We start from the raw sequence: 19654 nt of genomic DNA on the forward strand, positions 1-19654 counted from the left end.
CTCCCAGGCTCTTTAATGCTCAGAGACCTCCCAGGCCTTTAATGGTCCTTTTTATCCTTGTTAGAAATCTGGGGCAGGAGCTAATAATTTTATCCCAAGTTAGGGGATGGCCTGCCTCCTGGCCTGGTTCCCAGCCTGTCTCCATTTTGTTCCTGGGCAACAGCCAGTGGCTTATTTGATATATGGTTTATTTAATTCCTGGCCTCACGCCCCATCATAGCTCAATGTCAGAAATGCTTCCCCCCGTTTCCATTTCCCCACTTATCCACACACACTATTCCTCCTGGCCACACTTTTGAATGACTGTCTCCAAACTGTGCTATAAAGAGAGATAATTTTACAGAAACAAAAAGTCACTAAACAAATGTTTTCTCAGTGCCAGAATTATCATAGGTCCCTAAGCTGTATGTTGAGCACAGGAATCATTTTTTAATGACATACTACCAACCACTGCAAGCAACTGCATGGTTATGGTCGAAGGGGTAAATGGCCTAAAGGGTAATGGAGTGAAGTGGGCACGTACTTCTCACAGGCACTGCTCAGGGCTCATAGATATGTTTCTCTCTTCCTGGTAGCCCAATCCTAAAACGAAGTCCTGACATCACCAAATCTCCCCTGATGAAGTCAGAGCAGCTGCTGCGAATAGATGACCATGACTTCAGCATGAGACCGGGTTTTGGAGGTATGAAACGTACACATTTGTCACTGTTCTTGTTTTACAGTGTCACTTCTTTATACTGTAACACAGACTCAGGTGAACAAGCAGACTGACAAGCAGACCCTTTTCTGTCTGTAATTTTTGTTGTGTTGTGAATTCAGTACATGCTTGCGGGGATAACGATGCAGTGAAATAGCCGTCTTCCTTGGGTGAGCAAATAGCATAGTCACACACATGGAAATGTGATATAGGCAATGTAATATTCCTGGTATTCAGTGACACTATTCGGATAAAAATTTGCAAACACACCTTCTGTTTATTCCCAGATGATGGGGAAATTCTAAGATTTTGTCTTACTATGGTGATGTATGTGCATCATCAAATCAGGTACCACGCATACTGACCTGGCCATTTCATTTATAACCCAAAAGAAAATAGTTTGACTGCCATGTGTTAATGCTTCCTCACAGTTTTGTGGCTGTGTGCTAGAGCAACCTAAGCTTTCAGGGAAACAGATGAAGGAGAACACGTTTTCTTTCAGCCCATTGGATTAGAGAATGTTGTAATTTATCTACCCTTTCTGGCTGACAGATGGTCATTCAAATCCAGGATACCATTATATACTCTGATGGAAGAAGATTTTATTCCTAAATGCTCAATATACCAAATACCAGCGTGTTCAATTAATTTTAAAAGGTTTCAGTTTCATAGCAGTCTGCTAATGTGAACATTATTTGTCTTGATAGATCTCCTGTACTGTAATTGCCAGAGGTATATGAGTCAAAACCTGGAGGGGAGGAAAAAGATCAAAATCACTATTATGTGGGGTCACAGTCAGACCTTTCCCCTTGGGAGCCCCAGGCTCAGTGGCACATGCCTTTGTCCTGCAATGCATCCCCTCCCCTCACCCTGCCTTTTCCTTAGCTGAGCACTGGGTGATGTGGAAGCCAAATACACAGAGTAGCTCTCAGGGACGTTATTAGCCTGAGAGGGGAGCAGAAGGGAGGGAAAAATTTGGAATACTCTTTTACATTCCCTTAGCTGTGCCACCACTTCTCTTCAGGCGAGCGGATGCTCTGCCAGGCATCTGTCTCGCGAGCCCTGAACCCAAGCGCTAGGGCTAAAAGCTATTAAAATTGCTTTTAAATTTTGAAGGGACACATGTAGGATGACACAACAAAAAGAGGAAGTCAGTAATAGGTCAGTTTCATTGCTGATTTTGATCGTTATTAGGAGGTTTTTGTAATGAATTCCAGTTGCTTCTATTTTCAATTGTTTTACTGTTGTTTCTATTTCAGGCTGAACATCTATTTTTAATCTCTAAGGTACGAAAGCCAGAGGATTATTTTGCCTCACCAGGTTTATACTTCATCAACTTTTAATATTTTTCCCCCAGGCCCTGCAATTCCCGTTGGGGTGGATGTCCAAGTTGAAAGTCTGGACAGCATTTCTGAGGTGGACATGGTAAGAGTCACAGAAGGGCTAAGGTCAGGTGGGACTTCTGGAGACTATCTAGCCCAAACCGCCACTGACAGCAGGACTGGCTAGAGCAGGCTGCCCAGGGCTGTGTCTGTGGGGTTTGAATACCTCCAAGGACAAAAACTCCAGAGCCTCCAGGAAGCAGATTTGGGTTTGATCTGAATCTGCTGACAATTACTACTATTGACCTCAAACTACCATTTCATCTCCCTTGAAGCAGAAGGAAGAAATTTGACATTTTCTTTTCTCTAGGACAAAAACGGTACAACACTGCCAAAACTGCTCCAAATGGATTTGGGAGTTTACATTTTCTTAAGAAGTGATAGCATGTTTAAAAGCTCAGAGGAGACTAATTAATGCCTTAGTTTTACAGCACTTTGATATACTGCAGAGATGGTCTCACTTTGGCCATGCTCTGAGGTGGTCAGGGGCCACTAGCTCCCAACCAGAAGCCAGGTAGCCATCCTGAGATCAACACTGGTTCAGACTGGTAAGTCGTGCTCTCAACAGGGCAGTCAGAATGAGCTCAGAGGCAAAGAGTTTCTCCAGACCCTGCCTTTGGCACATTAGCAGTTGTATCACCCCTGCTGTGTGCTGGGTACAAGCGTAAGGCTCTGTTGGTCCTTCCTGAATCTTCATGCAGATGCTGAAGTAGGGTTTCAGGGCATGCAGGACTGGTGCTGGTGCTCTGCACAGGCTAAATTCCTTAGAGTCTATGTCCTTTGACTTTTACCATACATCTAGTAATGTGAAAACAGTTTTCAAATGCTCTCCAACTGGCATGGATTTTGGTCTTGATGATTTTTGCTGCAGGGGCTTTTTTCATCACAGAACACTATTGAAAGTAAGATATGATTTCTGCAGGATATTTCTCCATGAGAAGCTTTTATTTGCATACGTGACATGTAACAACAGCGTGTGCAGGAGAGCAGGAGCACAGAAGGGGAATGGGAGATGGCTTTGCATGTGCATTGAAAGACCTAGACCAATTGTATTTACCCTTTCAAAATCCAGAGCTTTTCAGACCTACCCTGCTAAATCATCCCCAGTCTCTGAGCAGCTCAGCTTTTGCTTTGGAAGAGAAAAAAAAATCACACCCCAATACAGAAAACTTTTCAAAATATTTTGCTGTTTCAGGGAATGTATCAAACAGCTCTGAAGCTTTCACAGAAAGCCCCAATTTCTCTGTGCTCCTAATTAACGAGGGCCACAGGATTAAAGATCCTGAGCCTGACCTCCCATGGGTAAGCTAGGAGCACGGTTGTGTGGCAGCACGCCGGCGTTCAGCAGCTGCCTCAGTTGCACACTGCCAGTGCATGCTGCGGCTGCGTGCTCCACGGCCAGCGGGGCTCCTCTCACCGCAGCAATTTCAGTTTTTGTGTGGGCTGGGATAGCTACAGTCAAATGACCACTTGCAGGGTGCAGCAGGGTTGCAAAGCCAGAGTGCATCAGGGTGTACGCTATCCCCAGCCCCAGGGAGCCCTCCATTTGTCCCCCCACCTCCGGTGCTCTAGGCAACCTGGCCTCCAGCTGTGGGGACTCTGAGCTTTTGCATCTCCCAGGGTGGTCCCAGCCCTTCTGGGTGAGGAGAAAGCTTGTGAAACGGCCAGAGAGCCCCTGAAAGGCTTCAGGACTTGAAGGCAAAGGGAAAGATCTTAATTTCCAGGATTTAAAAAACCCCACTCTCATTTTTTAAGCAAGTATGATGATTTTGAAGGATTTCCCATTTTTAAAATATTACTCCTGCTACTTGTATAACATTGTGCTGCAACACCCAGCAACACAGGAAAAGCATTGTATGGCCTCGGGTAGAAAAAAGAATTCAGGGTCAGTTTTGGCTGTTTGCAAAATAATGATGGAGAAGACTATATTGTCAGAATCAATTCTTTTTAACTTGTGCAACTTTAAAGAAAAAGGCCATGGTGCTTTGCAAGATGATTGCTTGCTTTTTAAATGAAGAGACGTCAGTGACAGAGGCCTTCACTCTGTCCTAAATTTAAGCTTGAGGAGCTAGATGCAACAATCTTTCCTTTTCTCCTACTTTCTGGCTATTTGCAAGAAAGTGCTAAAATAATAGAGGATGCTATAAAGCTTTGTTAGGATGTCACAAATCAGATTCTTCTTGTCCAATTGATTTTAAAATGTATAAATGTCTATTAGGGGCCCCTGACCATGAAGTTAACAGAGCTTTTGCAGTGTGTGTAGGGCAGCTGTTTTACCTGGAGGAAAGATGGGAAGAAGGAAAAAGCATATTGTTACCCAGAATTGGAAATTCTTTTGCAAATACAATCAGAAGCTAATAGTGTCTCTGAGAAATGGACTGGAAGAAGAAGGACATATTATATGGTTGTTGCTTGGGGGATTTTCAGATTATGCATTATAAAATGTTGTGATTCCCAGTTTAATAACCCAAATCTAGTGTTAACAAATAATTTCTAATGAAAGTTGACAATACTTGATTTTTCCACGTTAGCTATAAATGTAACTTTAGGCAAAAAAGTGAGGCATTGACTTCTTTCTGAAGAACAAACATCTGTCAATTTATTACTGTTTAAAGGACACATTAACACATAGGAATCAATGTAAAAGGTTTCCCAAAAGTATCTTCTTTGAATCTGAATGCAGGGAAAAGTTGTTTAAAAATGCTATAGAATAGATCAAACAAAAAAAGGAATGACGTGGTCGGTGGCTTTGGGTGCTTCACCTGGATGCTGTATAAAGCATTTCGAAGAATTATATTAGCCTTTACTGTTATAATAGCATAGGCTGCAGATAAAAAAAATCACTTCTACTGAAAAAAGACTGCAGAATCCCCCGTATTTCAAAATGCTTGGAAAGTGCTGTGGAGAAAAAAAATCCAAATATCAAATAATTTCAAAAAACAACTCCAAACCCACCTGACTTGCTCTACTCCAGGCACCAGGGCAGACTGGTCAGTCTTAGACACTTCCCTGAGTTTATGGGCAATATATTACGTTACACTGGAAGATACCATGCTTATAAACACTTGTGCATGAGCTTATGTTTGGACACGTGAAGGGTTCCTTTGAAATAAGGAAAAATGCAAACCCAAGTGTACGTGCCTCCAGGGTCAGAATCCAAATACAACAGATCTCAAAGAGAAGGAGCATGCCTCTGATCTAAGAGTACAATATTTGGGGAGAAAGAGAAAAAAAAACCACCCCATTTTGGTCAAATAATGAGTCACAAACATTTCAGTGGCTGTGCTGGATGAAGAGCTCCCACCGCAGCACGCTTTTCTGGCTGCCTGGGGGAAGGTAGTTGCTGGAGCAGCATGGAGGACAGTGCTGGCAACAAACGCTTCTTCTGTTGGCTCCAGAAATGCAGCATCAAAGGGCTGCGGGATTAAGTGGTTGGCAGCACTCTCCACCTACTGCTGCCTCAGCTTGTCTGCCTTTTTGTCCCTGTAGGGTCTCACAGACACCGAAACACAACATTCACATTTCAGAGGTGGATTCGACACCTGGGTGGGGTCTGATTTCTGAACTCAGTAAGTTGGTCTGACCTGAGGAATAAACAAGCTGCAGCCGGCTGTGTCCCCTGCAGCTCAGGGAGCAGATGTCCCTGCAGGAACAGTGCTTTACAGCCTGTGGCTTGTCCCAGAGAGGAGAATTCACTGCTATCCTGATAAGGCATTGTGACAGAAGCCTGTTTTTTGCAGGACTTCACCATGACACTTTATCTGAGGCACTACTGGAAAGATGAGAGGCTGTCCTTCCCCAGCACCAACAACCAAAGCATGACCTTCGACGGCAGGCTGGTGAAGAAGATCTGGGTGCCCGACATGTTCTTTGTCCACTCCAAGCGTTCCTTCATCCATGACACCACCACAGACAATGTCATGCTGCGGGTCCAGCCAGATGGGAAGGTACTTTATAGCCTCAGGTAAAGCTGCATTCGGTCAATGTAAGCTGTTAGTGCAGTGAAAGTGAAAGTGGTTTAATTGATTCCTGTATTGTGTTTTTGCATTACTTCATACTAAAAAAAAAAAACCAACCAACATTAAAAAGAATTAATGTGTCGACTCTACGCTGACATCTGAGTCCCTGTGCAAGCTCACTAAGTGCCTGTTGCAGGAAGCCAATTTGTATGCCGATGTTGCTGGTTCCACCAGTGTCCCTTCTCCTTGTGTGGGTAGTGAGCCCCTGCTCCTGCTGTTGGGAAGCTGTGGCCAGATGCGGCAATCCCTTGGAGCAGTTCTCTGGAGGCCAGTGGGCTGCAATCCCTATGGGGCACTGCAGCAGAGGGTAAGCACTATCTAAGGAAGAGGGCGATGTCTAGTAATGAACAGAAGTCCAGAGCAGCTATAGTTATTCACTTCACAATATGACAAAGTCTCTGGTCCTAAAAAAATGTGCAATTTCTATTTGTAGGGTAATTAAGAAGAAATATAAATTATATTGAGCAGAACTTCAGCTTGATGATAAACAACAAGACAGACTGATCAACCTTCAGCACATGAAGTGACAAGCTTCCGAGCAAGGATATAGCTCCTGGTGACTCACATGTATGCCTAGAGCAACGCAAACACTTGACTTTGACTCTTTGTGGTTTTTGTGCACTATCTATTTCATGTGAAATAGTGGTCCTTAAAGTAGGCATGAGATCCATGTGGCAACAAAGACGCAAGGCTTATGGATGAGTTAGAAGCCATGGAAACTCCTGAGAATGGTCATGTAGGAGTTAGGGCTTGTCCCCTGCAAAAGGCGACGGGATCAACAGCCCAACTGAAGTGCATTTACACCAATGCATGCAGCATGGGCAGCAAACAGGAGGAGCTGGAAGCCATTGTGCAGCAGGAAAACTATGATATAGTTGCCATCACGGAAACATGGCGGGATGACTCACACAACTAGAGTGCTGCAATGGATGACTTAAATTTTTCAGAAGGGATAAGCAAGGAAGGCGAGGTGGTGGGAGAGCCCTGTATGTTAGGGAGTGTTTTGACTGCCTAGAGCTTAATTATGGTGATGATAGGGTTGAGTGTTTACAGGAAAGAATCAGGGGGAAGGCCAACAAGGCAGATATCATGGTGGGAGTCTGTAATAGACCACCCAACCAGGATGAAAAAGCAGATGAAATATTTTATAAGCAGCTGGGAGAAGTCTCACCATTGCTAGCCCTTGTTCTCATGGAGGACTTCCACTTACCACATGTCCACTGGAAATACAATATAGTATGAGATTCAACAAGGCTAAGTGCCAGGTCCTGCACTTCAGTCACAACAACCCCATGCAACGCCACAGGCTTGGGGAGGAGTGGCTGGAGAGCTGCCTGGAGGAAAAAGACCTGGGGGTGCTGGTTGACAGCCACCTGAACATGAGCCGGCAGTGTGCCCAGGTGGCCAAGAAGGCCAACAGCATCCTGGCTTGTATCAGGAATAGTGTGGCCAGCAGGAGCAGGGAGGTGCCCCTGTACTCGGCACTGGTGAGGCCGCACCTCAGATACTGTGTTCAGTTTTGGGCCCCTCACTACAAGAACATCGAGGTGCTGGAGCGTGTCCTGAGAAGGGCAACAAAGCTGGCGAAGGGTCTGGAAAACGTGTCTTATGAGGAGCGGCTGAGGGAGCTGGGGTTGTTTAGCCTGGAGAAGAGGAGGCTGAGGAGAGACCTTATTGCTCTTCACAGCTACCTGAAAGGAGGTTGTAGTGAGGTGGATGTCAGTCTCTTCTCCCAAATAACAATAGGACAAGAGGGAATGTCCTCAGGTTGCACCAGGGAAGGTTTAGATTTTATATTAGGAAAAATTTCTTCCCCAAAAGCCTTGTCAAGCATTGGAACAGGCTGCCCAAGGAAGTGGTGGAGATATTTAAAAGATGTGTGGATGTGGTGCTTAGGGACATGGTTTAGTAGTGGACTTGACAGTGCTAGGTTAACGGCTGGACTTAATGATCTTATGGGTCTTTTCCAACCTAAATGATTCTATTATTCTGTGGGAACAAGTGAGAGTTTTTTCCTGTAGTTTGAGGGGTGATGCTAACACTGGCTTTCTCCCTTATTTTCCTACTGGTGGATCAGCTTTGAGAAGAAGATATTGCCTGCACCAGAGTAATGCAGGGAGTACAGGATCCCACAGACTGCTCTCAAGGTTTCCTGTGACATCCCCCTCCTCAACATGAATTTTTCATGGGAAGCAGGCCAAACAGGCTCAGCCTGTGAAACTTCAGGGCACCTCAGGTGTTAATGAGACACTGAGCCCATCAGCCCAACCCACATGGAAATCCTATTGGGAATGTGCAGCAGCAGACACCAGGTGCCTGGGGATGCCTGCAACTGCAAGCAGAGGCACCCCTGAGCTGTTGGTGTTGAGGAGCCGTTGAAATGTGAGGCAAGGGATGGGGTGGTGGGCTCAGGGTTGCTGCTTACAGCTTAGACACCTACTTTCCTTGAATATTGCTGACTATAAGTCTGAGGATTATTAAAATTGGATTTTTTTTCTTTCTAATTGTTACTTTCATACTTGCAGACACTAAGTGAGAGCATCTGTTAATCTCCAAAAGAATCTAAAATCAGTGCTTCTGCTTTTTTTGGCTGCAGCTCCATCCAGTTAGAAAACAAGTGTTGCCAAATGACCCATAAAAATCTATTAGAGAGGAACTTGCTGTACAATAATCTGATGCAAGTATGTCGACATCACCTCCACAACAATGAAATAGCAAAATACATGATAAATAAGCTAAGCATAGGATGATAAATAATGTATTCTGAAGGACAAAGAAGAAGGAAAATCTGACTGATAGGAAGTCTGTTGCAGCAAGATGCATAGATTTAACTGTAACTAATGCTAAGGTTGCAGAACATATTGCTTGGGAAGACTGTGGAGGTCTTTAAGGGCGTGTTAGACAGCAATCTTAGGAGCGGCAGAGGTAGACCTGAGCCTGCCAGGAGGTGTTTTATAATTTTATGAATGGAAGGCAAGCAAAGCAATTCTTGATTCCCTGTGGGGTATCAGTTTGACAAGAATTTTTGTGTTCTTTGGTATTTTTAGCTGACTATTCATTGGAATTCACAGCCTGGACAGTGTCTACTTTCTCATTATTAAAGCTTTTTCCTCAGTCAGCATATTAGAGAAGTTTCAGGTGTTCCTTAGGACTTTGCAAAGTTTGCTCAGGTCCTTAGTAGAATAAAAAAAGGACAATAAAATGACGTAAAGTTCAGCTATAGCGTGCATGCCCATATACTCTTTCATGCTGCGTGATGCCAGTCATCTGCAATGCAAGCATTTAGGGTTGTCTGAAGAAGATGGGAACAGAAGAATATTGAACTACTCAGTTCCTACCACATACAGTCTTGTGCTTAAACAATTGTGCTCCACAAAATGGTAGTGAATGTCTTGAATAGCAAATTGACAGAGTTTTATTGTTTTATTCAGTGGAGACTGCAGGTTGGAGTGCTTTATGAATGCTGGGGAGGTATGAATGCTGATCTCTGCTTAAGAGCAAACAGGTCATTACTACCTACCTGCCTTTGCTGAATGCCTTTGCCTGTAGGTTATACTTTTTTCCTCAGTGTCTGACTTTTTAAGGTTCTTTGCAAGGCTTTGTCTTGTCTTGGAAACCACTGTAGACTTCACTGGCACCTGAACAACAAATTTGAGCCAAACACCTTCACTCAAGGACTAAATCCAGATGGGAAAGCAACACCAGTGGGAACCCACACATGCAGAAGGACTACTGACATAAAGGACTGCACCTTGGTTTTATTATTATGTGACAGATGTCCGTCTACCATTAGCCCTGCTGTAATTCATTAATTCTTTCCCTATTATGATTTATATTTCTATTTTCATTTACTTCCTTAGAGTTCAAGCCAGTTGAGTCAATATTTATGGATGCTTCCAGTACAAACACAAAATTATGCTATTAAAAATGAGATAATCAGACTATAGGAAGACCAGAGCTTTTGACTGATGACAGAACATTTCAGTGGTCTCTGTTGCATACCAGCTCAGCCCTAACTCAAGACACTGCCTGTGCCCTCTGGTGGTTGATACCCAGGTGTGATCGCTGGGTTCTCATGCTGCAGTTGGAAATTCGCGGTGTGTGGAGAAAACTACCTGCACCCATCACGGCACTAGGATGGCTTTGATAAATACAAATTATTTTATGATACAAAGCATCCATTGAAAGCACAAATCTCTGCAAAGACATGTTTGCAGCTAGTCAAGGAGGAAGAATTGCCCTCTCTGCCCTTTCCCATTTTCTTCTCCAATATTTTTGTCATCTAGTAGCAATTTGTAATGGCCTAACTTTCTAGTCATCTTTTCTAACACTAGCTTGCTGAAAAGAAGAAATGGCTTTAACTAAAGTGGAACAGCTTTAGCTGAAAAGAAGGCATTTATTTTCAGTGGACTGTTACTGGCCAGATACTTACTTAATAAAAAACCAAACTCACAGCTTTACTGTTTTTCAGTCACACAATAAGACAAGTTTTTAATGGAGTGGTTTTTATTATTCCTAGAGTTACAGTAACGGCAATGTGCAACATGGATTTTAGTCGCTTTCCCCTGGACACACAGACATGTTCTCTGGAGATTGAAAGCTGTAAGTAAAGTAGAAGTGTAGGGGAGCCAAGGGCTGCAGCCCATAGGCACACAATCTGTATTTAATCGTATCAGTAATTATACTAATAATTAAACTGCTGCTACATTAATGGAAGCTCTAACCAAAGTCAGCAGACTTTAACACTAAGAAAAACACCCTGCCTGTATTTTTTCTCTAGAATTAGATGGTGTTTGCAACAATGCGGTATTTTTAAACACCGGCTGTAAGCACTGTCTTGCCAGTGTCCCCAAAAGCCAGCCAGGCTGCCCCGCTGCCACCCCATCCCTAGAGGACCCAAGCCACTTGCCTGCAGGTCAGCAGTGTCCAGCAACGCCCGCGTGCCCAAGTGCCCTCAGACGCATACATGCCCTCAGTGGCCCTATGCCATTCACGTGAACCATCTGCTCGTCTGTGATTCTGTGATCCATGGTGTAGAAACCATGATGGGGCAGTGACATTAAACACCTTCCTCTTACATTTCTTACACCTTTTTGAGATAAACCCAGCTTAGACCCACATGTAGCTCCTTTGTCCCAAGTTGATATACATACAAATTGGCTAGATTTCATACAGCAACTTTTTAAACTTTTAGCTTTTTGGGAGGTTTTTTCTTCTCCTTCTTAACCTGCAATAAGAAATTAGAATCTTAATTCTGTTTTAATACATTTATAAGTGATTTTTTTCTCCCTGTCTGGGAAGAGCTGCTACTAAACCCATCTGAAAGGATTAACATTACTATATTTCCACGTGTATTTGAAAAACAGGGCCTATAATGTTCATGTGTGCCTCACAGGCAGACAGTTTACCCAAAAGTTTACCTGTCAGTCTCCTTTTCTTTGCTTCTACCTTTAGGACATTTATAATGGACATTTTTTCAAGTTCTGATGCTGTGGGTTACCTGGCACATGGGTTATGCATGTGAAATTATGATTAGAGAAACAAAAGGTTTTACAAAACACACCAGGCATCAGGACTGAGGCCTGTGACAGTGAGCTAGTCCACTCCTTGCCACAATCATACTCACCATCATGGTGGCACTCAGCTGGGCGGTGGCATTTGGCCTTTTCAGCCAGGACCTCACAGGTAGTCTGGAAGGTGTGTGAGCACACCGTGAGCTGTGGGTGCGATAGCAGCTGGCTCAGTGCATTGCACCACGGTTTGCTGTGCTCCCCTAGATGCCTACACTGAAGACGACCTCATGCTCTACTGGAAGAATGGGAACGATTCCCTAAAAACGGATGAGAGGATATCGCTGTCCCAGTTCCTCATCCAGGAGTTTCACACCACCACAAAGCTTGCCTTTTACAGCAGCACAGGTGGGTACCGGAGTGCCTGCCAGAGGGTGGGCTGGGGGAAGAAGGGGTGCAAAACTGTGCCTCGTGACCTTGGCCATGGATGATTATCCACTGGGAAGTCTCTCTCTCCCTGTGGCCCATCGCACCTGTGTCTCCTCCATGTGAAGGCTGTTGTCCCTGACAGAGCCATCCATCTTAATGGTTATATAATCTGGGAAAGGCAATCCCACTTCAAGATCACACCAAGCCTTAACATAAGTTAAACTCTACGGGTGCATGGGTTACATTATCTTCTCTGGAAGATGTGGTCCTGAGAGACATTTGGACTTTGGTAGCTAGTTCAGTAAGGAGTCTTTTCTGTAAACTGCAATGACCTGTGGTCATTAACTGTGTTTTTCTAAACGCAGATATGGCACTATTCCTCTGACACAACATTACCTTATCTGAAAGTAGTCTGACGTTGGTGTGACTTTTTTTTTCCTTCTCTCTTTTATACAGGGTGGTACAATCGCCTCTACATAAACTTCACTTTACGCCGACACATCTTCTTCTTCTTGCTCCAAACCTACTTCCCTGCCACCCTCATGGTCATGTTGTCCTGGGTGTCCTTCTGGATCGATCGCCGAGCAGTTCCTGCCAGAGTCCCTTTAGGTAAACACAGTCTTGTAGTCAGCAGACCTAAGAGACAATTGCTGCAACTGTGGCCTTGACCATCAAGGCAAAATCCCCTGCATTATGCACTGCCCCTGCATTGCCTTGTGGGATGGAAATCAGCTATGCCTCATGTGTGTCCCCCATGCAGGGGACTGGCCATGGTACAAGCTCTCTATCTGCCCTGCAGTGCCAAAAGAATTGCCTTCCCTGCTTGCACAAAAGCTAGCCGCACGCGGTGCAAATCAGGGAGCAAGATGTCCTGCTCTGCTTTTATTGCTGTTAACAGAGATATGGCACAGAAAGAGCTAAGTGTCAGTATCCTTCAGAGACTTCAGTGAGCGAGAAGGTGAAAATCAATATTTGCATCCCTGACAAAACTTCAGTTTATTGAATTTTGCTAGAGGAGGGAGGGTGGAGGAAACACAGCCAGCTGAGCTGTGTTGTTCAAATTGTTAAATGAGTTTACAGTGCAGTGTGAGGGATTCAGCTTCCCCTTCTGCAGCACCCTTCAGAAGATGAAGCCATATGCAAAAGGAGTCACCATAGGAGCAGAACTATAATATAGGCATAAATCTTCTTCTAAAGCAAGTGCTTTACCCTTAGCAAAGTGCTGTTTGTGTTTTGGCAGACTTTGAGCCTGAGCTTTCTTCCTCTTATTCCAGGCGACACTCCTCAGGATGTTATTTATTGTTAAAATTATATTGCTCAGTGGAGAGGATATTACAGGCATAACAGAGATAACAATGGGGCAGTTATCCTTGTCTGTGTTTAGAAACAGCATCCATTGCCTTGAGACATCATTAAAAGGAGCATAAGGGTTTGCGCTGTTGCTTTTTGAGAGACATACGCACTGCCTTTAGCAATACTTTCTAGTGCCTAGATACTCCTGTGAATTCAGTCCTTTGTGCTTATATACATCATTTCAACTTCCAAAGGGATCATTAATGTGACATAACTAGCCGCTGGAATAAGAGGGTCACAGAGAGCCTCCCTCAGAGCTAAGATAAATTTGACTTACAGGGCCTCCTGCCCCTGTTGATGTGCTCATTGTGCTCACCCATGGTGTAATGTGGTGCAGCTTTGTCCTGTGGGGCCCCATTAGTCCCTGCTCTTGCTCCAGGGAAGGCACTGACCAGGGCTGGGAGCTGGGTGGTGACTTCAGATGGAGCAGGAATTCCCAGGAGCACACAGAAAAGACAGGCTTGGGGAACCCAGCAGAAGCAGCAGCAGCAGCATCGGGCAGGCTTCACTTGTGCCTGTGGTTCAGAGGGGATGAACTAGAAGCTGAGCTACTTATACCTCGCCTCTGGGGACTTCCCTGAGCCCAGAGATGGGGCGCAGCCAGTGTAGGGTCAAAGTGCTGCTACTGGCTGTGAGGTGGGAGGCTGGTGGCGTGGCAGGGAGCCAGGCAGGCAACACGCTGAAACCAGAACTAGTGCTGTTCTCAACAGAATGACAGAACAACCCCAGTAAGAAACCAGGGCTGCCTGGACCCTCCTCAGGCAGTGAAACCCACCGCTCAAATGTGAAAAACAATACTGCAAGGTAAATTCGAATGTCGGGAAATTGTAATGACAGCTGTATTTGTGATGAAGCGTCTGGGTTGAAAGTGCCTCACAGGCTCTTTGCTGGTGTATTCCCAGGGATAACCACCGTGCTGACCATGTCTACGATCATCACTGGGGTGAACGCCTCCATGCCTCGTGTTTCCTACATCAAAGCAGTGGACATTTACCTGTGGGTCAGTTTTGTGTTTGTCTTCCTCTCAGTGCTGGAATATGCAGCGGTGAATTACCTGACTACGGTGCAGGAGCGGAAGGAGAGGAAACTGCGGGACAAGGTGAGGTTTTCTATCTCTGATGCAGCTTTATGCCCCTGGGAAAAGGTGTGGCAGACGCATGTCTGGAAATGTTCAAAAGTTTGCAACTACAGCGTGCTGCTCTCAGCTGCCTGGGGCAGACAGACACCAGCAGTGAGGCATTCCTGGTTATAAAGATTTACTACAGACAGCCCACACCCAAACTCACTGCTCTTTCTTCAGAGTCTGAGGGCACTCGGACCCTCCATACATAGCCCTCCACTGCCTGTATAAATGGGATAGGGTTTAGGATTTTACCTTTAAATATTTTTTAATGCAGAAGATCCAAGACTGTGAATAGCACCAGATGGATATTGTGGTTTGGGTTTCAGGTAATGTGGCAGATTTCCCCCACCTGCCTCCAGGCACAGTCTAAACTTATATACAGTTTCCCCCTTATGCCTTCATTACATCAAATTATAACCTAAGTTCTTCTTTGCAAATGGAGCAAGGCTGATACATTCCTCCTTGTGGATTCCCTCTGCCCTCTTCTCTGATTTTCTCAGCTTCGAGGTGCAGGTCCAACCTTTATTTACACCCTGTTACCTGTGCTTAAGCCAAATTAGCTTTTTTGCAAGCAGCCCCACTCTCTCCCTGACTGCACTGTGCCTTGCAGACAGGAAAATGAAGAAGCAAAAAAATGCTGCCCAGCTCCATCCTCTCATTCTCCTTTTTGTGTCCCCACAGCCTGAATTCCCCAGGCTTTTCCCCCTCCTCTGCTTTTGTAAGGAGAAAAGGGATGGCTGTGTATATCTGGACACAACTCAAAACCATCCTGCGCTTACCTGTGTTCGCAGCTTCCCTGTGCGTGCAGCCTACCTCAGCCTCGGCCCATGATGATGGACGGCAGTTACAACGATGGGGATGTGAACGAACTGGGGCACTACGTGTCCGAGAACGGAGATAAACAAGACCGAATGATGGTGCAGCTGGCGCTGGGGTCTGAGAGGGGCTCAGGCAGGAGGAAAAACCAGAGATACGTCAGCATGCGGATCGACACTCATGCCATCGACAAGTACTCCAGGATAATATTCCCTGGCGCATACATCCTGTTTAATTTGATATACTGGTCCATTTTTTCATAAATATAGATAACTTCTGTAGCCAGAGAGTATTGTGACATTAAATGGAAGTACTGTCTCATAGGCTAACAGAAAGAAAATGGAGAATTGTTTTAATTGGAAGGAAGATAGATTATTTTTCAGGATATATATTTTTTTTATTAGATTGAACTCATGTGTGGCATAAATAATTGTGCAACTTTCACATTTCAGTAGAATATAGGATATACAATCCAAAATTTTATATTTATTTAAAACTGTGCTATGTTCCTTTTTGTGCCTCACAGGCCACTGTAAACTATTTTAACAAGTGACTATAATTGCCAGTTGCTTATATATGGTGCATCCTTCATTTGTGCCCCTGAGATCCTAATTCTCTAAGTACCTGAGTGCATGCATACATCTCTCAACTCAGCGGACTTATCCCGTCAATACCAATAAATACAAAGAATATGCAAATACATGCGTGTTTGCAGGATGAGGTCAGAAGTGGTCATTACAAACACAAAATATCCAGTACCAGGAAACACTTCGGCAAGGTTATTGCTGGCTAAAGCTTGCTTACACTGCTAAATGCATGCTGCCCTAGCAGAACTGCACTGACAGGCCCATGCAGGAATACTCCCAGGTCTGTGCTTTGTCTTAATCATATTTAAAACAATTACATCTTTCCAAGCTCTTTTGGCTATCTTTTTAAAGTATGACTTGCAATGTACACTGACTAAGGAAAGAACATAAGCTGGACTTTCTGTGATGCTAACCAAATCCTCTGGGAAACACAGGAGTTCTCCTTGGATCTGCTTATTTGGGTTATTAGGAACTTATTGGGAGTTTTGCTCTTGAATTTCCTGGGAGAGAACACGGGTTTCTCTACAAAATGATCCAGTGAAGACAATCAGGTGTCTACAAAAAGACTAAAACTACTGTAGGAGAAGCCAGTTCTCTCTGAGATAGTCTGGGCATTACTGGTCTGTACAGCCTGAGAACCTGTTGCCACCTGTAACTGCTTGTCCCTGCTAAAGCCACTGGTAATTGCACTCACTTCCAGGAAACACTTAGTCCATCCATTTTTAGTAAAGGCATAATAGAAAGGTGCTCAACAGGTGACAAAGCAGTTGTAAGGACTTTGTATCCACTGTACTAAAGATACCACGCCAAAAACTTTGGAATGAAGTAAAAAGGAGCTTCTACCATGAGTCGGCAGCTCCACTGCAGACCCAGGTACATCTAACTGACTCTGTTTTCACGCTGCATCTGTCCCCCAGCACCGTGCAGCCCACTGTGCCCTTGGAGAAGGCTCAGTGCCTTCCAGGGCAGGAGTAAGGAGACACAGCTGGAGCTGGGGGCACTCGGCATTGGCTGAAGTCCCAACTCTCCATTGCAGTTTCTGCAGAGCAGCCAACCCGCACAAACACTCCGTATGGAAAAGGCAAAACCTGTAACACAGAAGTTAAAATATTTCAGGAAAACAAGAACTGGTTGAATAGAATGAGGGGCCTTTACAATAACAGGAGCGCCAAAGGTGTCTCGGCAAGTGAGGCCATTCAGTTGGTCTGCTGCCATGTGCTGTCCACCTACACCCGCAAAGCTAACCGAGGGTTTGGATTAACAGGACTTTAAACACATGCATGATTTTGCACACAATTATGGAATTCATTAATCCCTGCACAGCAGATGCTGTTGTCTTTTACAGGTGTAGCTGCTCAGAGAATCAGACCAAAGCAGTTGTGTCTCCAAAATGAAAGTGAATCTTCTTACATGAAATCTGAAATCTGCCCTGATCTGCCACTCTATGCATTAAGCTTATGACACAGACATCGCAGTTGTTTGAACACTGCTGGCAGTTGCTTTAATTTCCTATGTAAATAAATGTCATGTAAATACACTCAGCATTTCTTACAACTGCTATAATCGTGACTTGCAAAACTACCTACACTCATTTTGCACTTACAGCCTACACTCCATAGGCAAGGCAATGAAATCACAACAGCTAAAATAATCAAAAGACACACCCACCCATAAGAAAGTTTTACTACTCATTTCTACATCTTTTTTTTTTTCCCACTTACGTGTACTATCTTAGCTTTGTTTTACCAAGTTTCCTTGATAACACATTATTCTCCGGTGAGGTTTTTTTCAAAAGATTAAATAAATAGGCATTTTCTTAAACGATAACCATTTCAGTCAGACAAAGGTAGAAAGGTCACTCTGGCAAAAGCAGATGAAAGGCTGGCCACCAGGTTTGGCCACCCTACCTTATTCTGATGGCACCTTCCCCCAGGAATAGCTCCAAGATTTCTTGGGCACTACTTGCACAGGAATGTATTTAGATCCTCAACATTGTAAGAACCCGTTTCTTTCTACAAATTTCTTTCTACAGTTATAAGAATAGCACGAACAGGAGTGCCAGATCTTATAATAAGCTCTCCAACTTCAAAATAAGCCTAATGCTATGTAGTTTGCTGCAGTACTGTACATTCCTTTGTATAGTCATTAATCTCACACGACACACGTTCTTTGGCATCTGACCAGTACATTAAGGGAGGTTTTGAAGATACAAATGGGAGCTGGACTTTCGAATTCGCTGGCTTTCAGTGGGAGACTGGTTTCTAACTTCCCATGTGATTTTGAAAGTTTCCCTTCCAGCATGTCCTATAAACAGATTCCCCAACCTCAATGTTTGGATTTACATTGTTAATTTACTTGTGTTTTATTTGGAAAACTCTAGTGCCTTTTCAGTCTTATATAAATGTGTATATAGATGTATTCTATAAGTACAGGATATGTCATATACAGCCAGTGTTTGCTATCAACAACTGTACTCATTAAACATATTTACATACACAGTTTTTTGGCTTTTAACCTTCCAATGTGTGGTTTTTTGTATCCAGTCATTAACTTTCTGCTCCTTTCCATTTCCAAATAACTCAGAGTGATTTGTTTGGTTTTGTTTATTTCTAGAAACACTCAAAATCACAATAAAACTTCACATTTGTACAGCATTGTTTGTTTTCTACCTTCAAAAGAATGATCTCCATGAGTTTATATGTGCACAAAGATCTTTTTGCTCAGGACCTGATCCAGTCAAATAGAGAATGTCCTTAAATCCTGTGATGCTGGTAGGGCTGGAGAGCCTGGGGATTTCACAGGCAGGGCTCTGATAAGAAGCCTGCATGCAAACTCAAAATCACAGCAAAGATGGCGTTAAGCTTTCCACCCCAGACTGTGTATGTTACACTCCTCCTTCTTCCTTAGGGTAATACTTTGCAATATAATTCAGACCAAGTTCTTGGAGGTTAACCCAAAGCCCAACCTGGGATGATCTGGTTTTTAGAAGTCTATGTGTATTGGCAGGTCTGTGTGGCTTATGGACAGGCACAAGTTCTGCCTGTGAGCATGTCTAGATTAAGAGCTTCGGAGACCGGCACCTTTAATAGTCTTTATGGATGCTGATAATTACTGATAGGGTGAAGCAGCAAGAAGCTAAACTTCAGTCAGAAACAGAATAGTGAGAAGGCGTGAAGAAAGATCACTGATCTCTTTTTTTTCCCCAGTAAAAGGATATTCTCACAATAATCAAATCATTAGGTGCTTCTTTTTCTACACTTGCCTGAGCAAGTGATTCTTCCAGTACAAAACAGATCCAAATTCCCTGTAAGCCCTGGTGAGCAAGCAGAAACCCCTGGACTCCCCTCTCCTGCGCTTGCTCATAGGGCAGCAGTTTTTGATGGAGCACTGAAGAAGCTGGAATGAGAAATTAGAAGCAACTGAGACCACCTGTACCACACATTCCGCAACGGGACACAACTAGCTCGGTGGCATGAGGGCTGCTCAGATGCTGAAACAAATCCATGAAAGCTGAACAAATTGAAGGCTGTGAAGCATGTTTTGGTCTCCAAGAACTGAAAGTATATATAAACAGGAAAACTAAGGAAAATTACAACTCCTGATTAAGTACTTATCAAACAGTTGTTATGAAACAAGACACCAACACTGTAATTCTGATGAACATGTACATCTGTGTGCTTTTATACTTTCATGGGGTCCTGAGAAACTAAGAGATGAGCCGGTATTCTATCTGCCAGT

The 19654-nt window shown here is 44.0% G+C and overlaps 1 protein-coding gene across 1 annotated transcript in view; it reads left to right on the forward strand.

The window, feature by feature from the left end:
• The window catches only part of LOC104044324 (gamma-aminobutyric acid receptor subunit rho-1), a 33822-nt gene extending 17624 nt beyond the window's left edge, over positions 1-16198 (forward strand). Inside the window, exons 4-11 of the mRNA XM_064448566.1 lie at positions 576-682; positions 2055-2122; positions 5820-6043; positions 10618-10700; positions 11876-12016; positions 12494-12646; positions 14293-14489; positions 15305-16198. Coding sequence (XP_064304636.1) covers positions 576-682; positions 2055-2122; positions 5820-6043; positions 10618-10700; positions 11876-12016; positions 12494-12646; positions 14293-14489; positions 15305-15592 — 1261 coding nt within the window. The 3' untranslated portion in view covers positions 15593-16198. The remainder of the gene's footprint in view (positions 1-575; positions 683-2054; positions 2123-5819; positions 6044-10617; positions 10701-11875; positions 12017-12493; positions 12647-14292; positions 14490-15304) is intronic.
• The last annotated feature ends 3456 nt before the right edge of the window (positions 16199-19654 follow it).

Source organism: Phalacrocorax carbo, chromosome 3 (genome assembly GCF_963921805.1).
Source record: "Phalacrocorax carbo chromosome 3, bPhaCar2.1, whole genome shotgun sequence".
Classification (NCBI taxonomy): domain Eukaryota; kingdom Metazoa; phylum Chordata; class Aves; order Suliformes; family Phalacrocoracidae; genus Phalacrocorax; species Phalacrocorax carbo.